The sequence below is a fragment of the Jaculus jaculus genome, chromosome 9, assembly GCF_020740685.1.
Source record: "Jaculus jaculus isolate mJacJac1 chromosome 9, mJacJac1.mat.Y.cur, whole genome shotgun sequence".
NCBI lineage: Eukaryota > Metazoa > Chordata > Mammalia > Rodentia > Dipodidae > Jaculus > Jaculus jaculus.
Genome location: NC_059110.1, coordinates 78,478,494 through 78,488,437, shown reverse-complemented (window position 1 = coordinate 78,488,437; position 9,944 = coordinate 78,478,494). Strand labels below are relative to the sequence as shown.

General features: G+C 49.2%; 1 protein-coding gene across 2 annotated transcripts; it reads left to right on the top strand.

Moving 5' to 3' along the window:
• Positions 1-4,815: 4,815 nt before the first annotated feature.
• On the top strand, positions 4,816-7,293 carry Ggt6 (gamma-glutamyltransferase 6). Of its 2 annotated transcripts, XM_004672407.2 has the most exons (4): positions 4,816-4,958; positions 5,555-5,760; positions 5,834-5,947; positions 6,248-7,293. In XM_004672407.2, exons 1-4 carry the CDS (start codon positions 4,816-4,818, stop codon positions 7,291-7,293), a joined length of 1,509 nt encoding a protein of 502 aa, XP_004672464.2. The 2 variants fall into 2 exon arrangements, with proteins under 2 accessions (XP_004672464.2, XP_004672465.2); XM_004672408.2 differs by lacking the exon at positions 5,834-5,947.
• The last annotated feature ends 2,651 nt before the right edge of the window (positions 7,294-9,944 follow it).

The following is a 9,944-nucleotide window of genomic DNA, read 5'->3' as shown; positions in this document are numbered from 1 at the left end:
ATTTACTTACTCTTGTTTTTTTGTTTTTTAGGTTTATATATGTGTATGATGTGAGTGAGTGTGCGTGTGTGTGTGTGTGTGTGTGTGTGTGTGTGTGTGGTGGATTCACAGCACACAGGACCCATGGCCTGCATATGGGGAATCAAAGACAGGTGTTGGTTCTACCTGTGCCTTATACCTTACTTTAGGCAGGGGCTCTGCTCTCTGCTGCATATGCCAGGCCAGCTGTCCCTCAGGCTTCTGGGGATTCTACACTCTCCACCTCCCATCTTACCATAGGCATGCTGGGATGGTAGATAGGTGCTACTGTGTCGAGTGCCCACTTCTATCTGGGTTCTGGAGATCAGAACTCAGGTCATCATGCCTGTACAACAAGCACATTTACCCATTGCACCACATCCCCAGCCCTCTTGGTTTTTCTTGTTTGTTTGTTTGTTTTCTGAGACAGGATCTCACTATGTAGTCTGTACTGACCTTGAACTCAAAATCTTTCTATACCAGCCTCTCCAGTGCAGGGTTATAGGCATATGCCACCACAACCACAACAGCAGAAGGAAATATAGCAGAGGGGGGAGGGTTTTTTTCCAGTGTTCAGGATGGAACCCAGGGCCTTGTGCATGTAAGGCAAACACTCTACCACTGAGCTATACAGAGCTTGTTTTTGTTGTCGTCATTGTGTTTTGTTTGCTGATGTTGTTTATTTTATTTTTGATTTTGAGACAGAGTTTCATTCAGCCCAGGCTGATCTATTATAACTGGCTATGTAGCCAAGACTGGCATGGAACTCCTGACCCTTTTGCCTCATCCCAAGTTCTGGGGTTCTAAGTATGCACCACTACGCCAGGCTTCCCCAGCTTGTCTTGTTCTGTTGTTTTTCTTTGTTTATTTTTAAATATTTTATTGATTTATTTGCCATAGGGAGAGAGAGAAAGAGACAGAGAGACAGAGCGTGCAAGAGAATGGGCACACCAGGGCCTCCAGCCAGTACAAAGGAACTTAGATACATGCGCCACCCTGTGCATCTGCCTTTATGTGGGTGCTGGGGAATGGAACCTGGGTCCTTAGGCTTCGCAGGCAAATACCTTAACAGTTAAGCCATCCCTCCAGCCCTTGCTTTGTTTTTTTGAGGCAGAGTCTTGATTTGCATCCCAGGCTGGCTTTAGTCTTACAATTCTCTTGCCTCTACTCCTTAGTGCTGGGATTGTAAGGATGTGCCACTGTGCCCAGCCATTGTTTTATTTACTCATTTTTATTAATAGATATATAAAATTATAATACAAAGAATTATATTAACTAAATTTATAATTATAAATAAATGTTCATTTTTTTGGATACATGTGTGTGTCATTTAATGTTCCAATCAGAGTAAACAATTGTATCACCACAAACATTTATCACCTCTTTGTGGTGAAAACATTCGAAACTCTTTATTCTACCTTTTTATGTGTGTGAATGTGTTTGCATGTACATGTATGTGTACATATGTGAAGGTCAGAGGACAACTTTGGGGTTCTCTCCTTCCATCTTGTTTTAGACAGGGCCTCTCTGGTTGTTTTTTTTTTTTGTTTTTTTTTTTTTGCCTCTGGGAAGGCTAATCTAGCTGGCTCTACCCCCATTGTTGTCTATATGTTAGGTTTACAAAACCATGCGCCACTTTGCATCTGGCTAAGGACTGAACAACGGACTGGTAGATCAAGCCCCTTTGAACACTGAGCTATGTCCTAAGGTCTCATCTAGCCTTGTGAAATGTGATGGTGGTGCATGCCTGTAATCTCAGCACTCCATAGGTTAAGGCAGGAGACTGAGGAAAGAATGGAATGCTAGAGGATAGCCTGGGATACATAGGGAAACTTGTCTCAAAAAAAAAAAAACTGTAGGGCTGGAGAGATGGCTTAGCGGTTAAGCGCTTGCCTGTGAAGCCTAAGGACCCTGGTTCAAGGCTCGGTTCCCCAGGTCCCACGTTAGCCAGATGCACCAGGGGGTGCACGCTTCTGGAGTTCGTTTGCAGAGGCTGGAAGCGCTGGCGCGCCCATTCTCTCTCTTTCCCTGTATCTGTCTTTCTCTCTGTGTCTGTTGCTCTCAAATAAATTTTAAAAATTTTTTTTAAAAAAAACTGTATACACACACACACACACACACACACATATATGGAGAGAGAGAATGAACAGTTTTCCTCTAATAGTACACCAGAGCTTTTGGTCCTATAATAATAGATAACTATAACTTAGCACCCATTGATTTCTCTCTCACACTCTCCCCACCTCTGGTAACCTACATTCTCTCTTCAACTTCTATGAAATAATAGCTGCTGATTTAGTATTGAAAATACTTGAGTTTTTATTGAAATCTAATCAAGTACAGATAAAATAAAAACGCATGTGTTACCCATGTACCACTTGACTCGTGTTCACAGTGTCCACACTATGTAACCAATCCTGATTAGTAAACAGACATGAGCTCTGAGTACGCTGAGCACACACTGAGCACAAAGTTCCCCTTCCTGAGGCAAAAACTTGACATATAAGAAGCTATTCTGAAGTTCAATGATGACAGACATGTCCCAATAATGTTGCAGAGACATGCTTCCTTTATGACTCTTGCATAGACAATGTTCAGAGACAGTGGCTAGTGGGCAACAGCACCTTATGGATGAGCAGGAATGCCAAGGGATGGTTCCACCATGTTAGAAGCCTTGCAAAAAGTACAAGTAATGGCTATCAAGCAGAAAAGTCCGTGTCCTTTTTCCAAAGGACCTGCTAAACTATGGCATGAAAATTAAGCCAGGCACATTTTTATATGGAACTTACTTAGTCTCACATGGTGGTACATGCCTTGTAATTCTAGTACCTCGGAAGTGGAGGCAGGAAGATCATGAGTCCAAGGTCATCTTGGGCTACATAGTGAGTTTGAGGGAAAGCTGGGCTACATAAGACCATATCTGAAAGAAGAAAGAGACAGAAAGAAAGAAAGAAAGAAAGAAAGAAAGAAAGAAAGAAAGAAAGAAAGAAAGAAAGAAAGAAAGAAAGAGGGAGGGAGAGAGGGAGGGAGGGAGGGAGGGAGGGAGGGAGGGAGGGAGGGAGGGAGGGAGGGGAAAAGAGAGGAAGGAAGAAAGGAAGGAAGGAAGCAAGCAAGCAAGCAAGAAAAGAACTGGGGAGATGCGCAGAGGTTAAAGGTGTGTTTGTTTGCAAAGTCTGCCAGCCTGGATTCCATTCCCCAGTATCCATGTGCAGCCAGATGAACAAAGTGGCCATGTGTCTGTCTGGAGCTCATCTGCAGGGTCAAGGGGCCCTAGTTCACCTCTCTCTCTCTCCCCCTCAAAATTAAGGAGAGGAAGGAAGGAAAGAAAATAACAAAACAGAAAAAGAAAAAACTTTTTAAAAATTTTTTTGTTTAGTTTTATTTATTTGAAAGTGGCAGAGAGAGAAAGAGGCAGAGAGAGAGAGAGAGAATTGCCAGGGCCTCTAGCCATGGCAAATGAACTCCAGACGCGTGTGCCCTCTTGTGAATCTGGCTAACATGGGTCCTGGGGAATCGAGCCTTGAACCGGGGTCTTTAGGCTTCACAGGCAAGCACTTAACTGCTAAGCCATCTCTCCAACCCCCCCCAAAAAACTTTTTAATTAAATAAATGTTAGTAGTCAAGGGCTGAAGAGATGGCTTAGTGGTTAAGGCACTTGCCTGCAAAGCCAAAGAACCTTGGTTCAGCTCCCCAGTGTCCAAGTAGAGCCAGATGCACGACACGAGGTGATCCATGCATCTGGAGTTCATTTGCAGTGTGGCTAGAGGCCCTGACATGCCCATTCTCCCTCCCTCCCTCCCTCCCTTCCTATCCATCTCAAGTAAATAAACAAAATATTTTTTAAATGTTAATAGAAAGAAAAAGCAGGCATCACCAGTGTCCCAGGACCCTGTGTCGTCTCTCTTGCAGCCACTCGCAGACTCCCAGGCAGACTAGTCTTGCTGGCTTTGTGCCTTGACCTCTGAAAGCCTGCACCACGTGCTCCTTTGCTGCTGACCTTCATTTGTTGTGTTCCCTCAGGCCCACATGTAGTAAGCAGCACGCGTATTGTAGCCTGCTCACTCTCTCTACTGCAGATATACCATTGACTGAATGGTGGCTTAATGACTTATTCTGCTGACAATGGTTCCTTGGGCGGTCTCCAATGTGGAACTCGTACAAATAGTATCGCTTTGCCTATAGCAAAGGTCCTTGATGTAAACCCAAGGAGCTGGAAAGGCCTTTCTCTCCACTGAGGTCTCTGGTGCCACCTGCTGGGCAGGAGCAGGCCATGATGTGTAGGGAGTGGCCCTCATCACCCAAGTTGTTCCCAGGCCTCAGAGCTGCCTTAGGCTGGACCATGACCTCACGGGGAGGCCACACCCCCCACAACCCAGACTGGTCAGTGCTAAGCCACCACGAGGGCCATCCTGTAACAGTAGTTCTAAGTCATATCCGCACTTCCTAGAGGACTGGGTAGGCAGGGATCCAGTTGCTCTTTGAAGGGAGGGTTGAGTGGGCCGCTTCCTAATGTCCCCTCATAAGGTCCATAGCTGTAGGGCTGGACACCTCCTTGACCTGATTGAGCTATAACCCTTAACAGGCAGCCACATGGAGACCTTCATGAGAACCCTTGTGTCCTAATGGGACAGGTTTATAGCAGCCTCCCTGACCCCGCCCTGCCTAGACCTGTTCTCTATTCCGCCACCACCCTTCCCCAAGGACACCCCACACCTGCTGCCAGCCAGCCCGCCCACCAGGCACAGCCCAAGTCTCAGCTGGGAGGGCTGCGGGCGGAGCGCTCGGGCAGCACTAGCCATGGACGCCCGCACAGAGCCGGTGCTCTATCACAAGCTACAGTTCTGGGAGCCTGACATGGAGTCAGAAGGGGGAGAAGAGGAAGAAGAAGATGAAGAGATAACGCTGGGGCTCTATCCCAGAAGATCCCAGGATGCCCCAGGGTAAGTCAGCAAGGAGTCTGATCACCCAGCAACTCTGGCCGGAAAGCTAGCAAGGCCCTCTTTCTGGAGCCCCTAGCTAGGTCAAGCAACCTGTGCTTGGCTAAGCTCCAGGGACTTTCTGGATAAGTGGGGGAGGGAAGCTTTAGGCAGTAGCCTTAGCCCTGAGTGAGCCAGTCAAAGGCCTGTGCGTCTAAAGGGACATTTGTACCAAGCTTGTCTTAGGTTCCTGGCCTCCACCCCACCTCCATGTAGGAGCACCAGCTGGGCAAGTTGGAGCCTGGTCACACCTGGTTGGGCCCTGCTCCTCAGCCTTCTCTCCCCTGCCTGGCAAACCCCTTCAGGCTTCCCTCCAGCTGGCTAGCCCCTACCTCTCCAATTCCTCTGCAGACACTCTCTCGAAGCTGGTCTCCATTCCTCCAGGTCTTAACTACCTCCATGTCTTTCCCTGTGCTGTGCCCTCTGGCCTGGAAGCTCTCTGGCAAACTTATATGTACTCTTGCAAAATAAAATCCTTTTGGGAACATTCTCTAGGTTCTCTTGGGGTTCTTGGGTGCGACTCCCCTGACCAGCCCTGACTCAGATACCCCTCTCTGCAGGAACACAGTTGGCGGGCTGCCTGGAGCCTGGGCCCGCCTGCTGGCTGGCCTGCTGCTGTTGGCTGTTAGCTGCTTCCTGGCTGCAAGGCAGCTACATAGCAGGGACAGCTCGGCAGGAAGCTTCAGGGGTGCTGTGACCCCTCCAGCCAGCAGACACTCCCATCGTCCTGGCGTGTACCACCATGGCGCCATCATCTCCCCCTCAGGTCTGTGCTTGGGAGCAGGGCTGGAGTCCCTGATCTCAGGCCTGTCTCCATCACAGTCCTTTCCTTATCACAGCTGTGTGTTCCCACCTGGGCCAAAAGCTGCTTGTCGCTGGGGGCAATGTCGTGGACGCTGGAGTTGGAACAGCTGTGTGCCTGACAGTGGTACATCCTCATGCAACAGGCTTAGGTTAGTGACCCACGGCCCTGGGCAGCAACTGCAGCCAAGGGCCTGGAACTCAAGCCATCATTGACCCTGGTCTCAAAACTAGCTAGTGAACAGGACACAAGATTTGGGGCACTGTCCCTAATCGTAGGCTGTGACCTTTGACTGCAGGTCTGGTCAGTAACTCATGATCCCAAGTTTAGTCATCTGTAACCTCAATTTCAAACAAGTCAGTGGGTTCAAACAAGCTGGGTTGCTGGGGGAACCTGACCCCCATTCTAGCCAGTACCCTGACCCCTGTGTGACCTCTTTGTCTCCCCACAGGTGCCATGTTCTGGGGTCTCTTCTACAATAGCTCCTCAGGAAACTCAACTGCCCTGACTGCAGGCCCAGCCCAAAGCCTGGCCCCTGGTCTGGGGCTGCCCACAGCTCTGCCTGCCCTGCACTTGCTCCACGCACACTTCGGCAGCCTGCCCTGGTCACACCTATTAGTGGATCCTGCCATGCTGGCTCAGGAGGGCTTCATTGTGGATGAACCACTGGCAAGCGCACTGGCAGCCCAGGGCACAAAGGGCCTCTGTCCGCTGCTCTGCCATGTTGATGGGACCCCTCTGAGCCTTGGGGCCCGAGCCACCAACCCCAACCTAGCAGCTGTGCTGCGCCAGGCAGCACTGGCCACCAACCCAGACCTTGCTGGGGATGCCCTACTGAGTCTGCTGACCAGAGACCTGGAGCTAGAGGGACCCTCAGCTCAGCCTATGCCCACCTTGGAGCCAGCACTGCAGCTTCCCATACCCCAGGGTGTCCTGTTCACTACCCCGAGCCCCTCTGCTGGCCCAGAACTGCTGGCACTGGTGGAGGCAGCTCTGCACTCCAGGGCACCCGGCTCTGACTCCTGCCCTCCATTCCCGCAAACAGCCATAACCCCTGTGAGCAGCGTCCTGGCCACCGTGGACAGCAGTGGCTCTATGCTCCTTCTCACTTCCTCGCTCAACAGCTCCTTTGGTTCTAGACATCTATCCCCAAGCACTGGGGTTCTACTCAGCAACCTGGAGGCCAGGTCTTCCCCTAGCGCCTGGGCCTGCCCGCTCATTCTCCGTGGCAGCGTGGATGACACAGAGGCAGACATGTTGGGGCTGGTAGCTTCGGGGACTCCCAAGGTGGCCAAAACTATGACTCGTGCCTTGCTCAGTCATCTGGCAGAGCGTCAAACCCAGACCCTACGAGATCCCCAGCACCAGACCCAACAAAGACCAAAAGAGAGCCCCAGTAATTGTGGCCAAGGGACCCTACTCCAGGTGGCAGCCCACACAGAACACGCCCATGTCTCCAGTGTCCCCAGTGGCTGCTGTCCCTTCCAAGGGTTTTAGTGGAGAGACAGAGTATGGAGGGGACAGAGCTGTCTTGAGCTTGAGGGCTGCAGAAGGGAAGACCCTGGACAATGAAGTGCATACGGAGAATGTGACTATGGTGGGCTCACTGCTCTATCAGCCCCTTGACCCTTGCCCTGCTCAGTTTACTGGCTCTAGCTCTGGCATCCAGGGCTAGCTGGACCATGCTTCCGGGAATCCCCATTGATAGAATTTCTGGCTCTTTTATCAGCTAAGGAACTTGAGGGTAACAAGAAACATCCCCAGTGCTTAGGACTCTGACTGAGTTCAGATCACCTCCTGGAAGGACCAATGACATGTCAGACCCTGTCTAGGCTCTGGACTGGTGGGGCAAAGTGATCAGTGCCAGGGGTACTGCTGATCTTTCTCAACTGGAATGGAAACTAATAAAAACCAAGTCTCCCAGGTGCCAAGTACCATCCGTTCTTTTTGGCTAATTTCCCATTAGCCTTCAAGGCCCTTGGTGGGCATGGGCAGCACAAGTGACTAGCACTAGAGCCAAGCAGAGCCTGGGATGGTGTCTTTCCGCTTCCCCCGCCCTGCCCACTCCTGTCCTATACAAGCGAGGTAAACCTAGTTTCACTCTCTAGAACTGACAGCACAGCCGGGAAGGGTTTGGAGGGTGAATAGGAGATGCCCCTGGCTACAAAAGGTCTGGACTTAGGTGTGTGAAACTTCAAAGCCAAGGTTAGACCTGACCTCCCCTCTAGTGCTGAGGTCTCTTGGACACAACATTGTAGAAACAGCTCCTTAAGCCAAGTAGCAAGGATAGCCAGTAACAACACTGGTTTAATAGAGTCTCTGTGATGTTGATTCACTTTCTTCCAGTTTGACATTTTGTACATGTATATAATGTATTTTGATCCTCTTAAAATTACCCTCTTATCCCTTTCCCCTTCCCACTAACACCCTTTTTCTTCTCCATTAATCCTCATCTTACTTTCATCCTTGCATGCCTTTTTTTACCCACTTAGTTGAATTAGGGTTGTGTGCATGGTGTGTAGGTACACCACTGATGAATATGACTCTCTCCTGACAACCACAAGCCACCATCAGCTACTCTGAGGAGTGTGGGGTCTCGTGTATCCTTCCCCCATCAATGGTGAAATAGCAACAGACTCAGTCTTGTGCAGGAAATCACAGCTGCTATGAATTCAGAGTGCAATAACCGTATCATCTCCAGATGACAGCCTTTCATAGCCTCCCTTGCTCTTACATTCTTTCCACTCTACCTTCTGTAAGGCTCCCTGAGTCCTGGAGGGGTGGTTTAGATGTCTTGTTTGAGGCTGTGCACACAGCAAGTCACCTATTCTCATCAATTTGTCAGCTATGCATCTCTGCTGTTTTGTTTGTTTGTTTGTTTTGTTTTTTCAAAGAAGGGTCTCACTCTAGCTCAGGCTGACCTGGAATTCACTATGTAGTCTCAGGGTTCTCCTACCTCTGCCTCCCGAGTGCTGGGATTAAAGGCGTGTGCCACTATGCCCAGCTGGTTTTTGTTTTTTAATTAATTAATTAATTTCAGAGAGAGTGAAAGAGGGAGAAAAAGAGAGAGAGAGAGAATGAATGGGTGTGCTAGGGCCTTCAGCCACTGTAAACAAACTCCAGACACATGTGCCACCTTGTGCAACTGGTTTATGAAGCCATCTCTCCAGCTCTGTTTTTGTTTTTTAATCTTCTTTTATGTATTTATTTATTTGGGAGAGAGAGAATGAGAATGAGTGTGTCAGGGCCTCCAGACACTGCAAATGAACTGCAGACATATGTGCCACCTTGTACATCTGTGTGAGGCACCAAACATGGGTCCTTAGGCTTTGCAGGCAAATGCCTTAACTGCTAAGCTATCTCTTCAGTCCTGTTTTTGTTTTGTTTTGTTTTAATATTTTTAGCCAAGCGTGGTGACATATACCTTTAATCCAGCAATCGGGAGGCAGAGGTAGGAGGATCACCATGAGTTGGAGGTCACCCTGAGACTATAGAGTGAATTCCAGGTCAGCCTGGGCTAGAGCAAGACCCTACCTTGAAAAACCAAAATGTGTGTGTGTGTGTGTGTGTGTGTGTGTGTGTAGGCAGGGTCTCGCCCTAGCCCATGCTGACTGGGAACTCATTCTGTAGGCTAGGCTGTCTTTAAACTCATAGTGATATTCCTACCTCAGCCCCCCTAAGTGTTGTACTTAAAGGTGTGAGGCACTATAACTGACTGTGTTTGTTTTTGAAGCAAGATCCCACTCTAGCCCAGGTTGGCCTAGAACCCACAGCAAACCTCCTACCTCTCAGCCTCCCCAGTGCTGGGATTAAAGGTGGTCACCATGCCCAGCTGTTTTGGGTTTTGAGGCAGTCTCACTAGACCTGTTTGACCTCACACTTGAGATCCTCCTCCTCAGCCTTCCAGGTGCTGGAATCACAGGCATGCTCAGCTTATAGAACTTTTTGTCTTGCACTGCTTGTGATCAACTTTAGGGTCTTAGGATGCTAGGTGAGTAATCTTCCACTGCCCCACATCTCCATCCCAGCTAATAAAAGTTTTGATCTGTCTCCCCGTCTGTTTCAAAATTCTCTGGGACTCAAAAATAGTTCTACAATCTATTCGTTTATTTTAGCCCCAAGCCCGGCATCCTTTCTAGCTCTTCAAC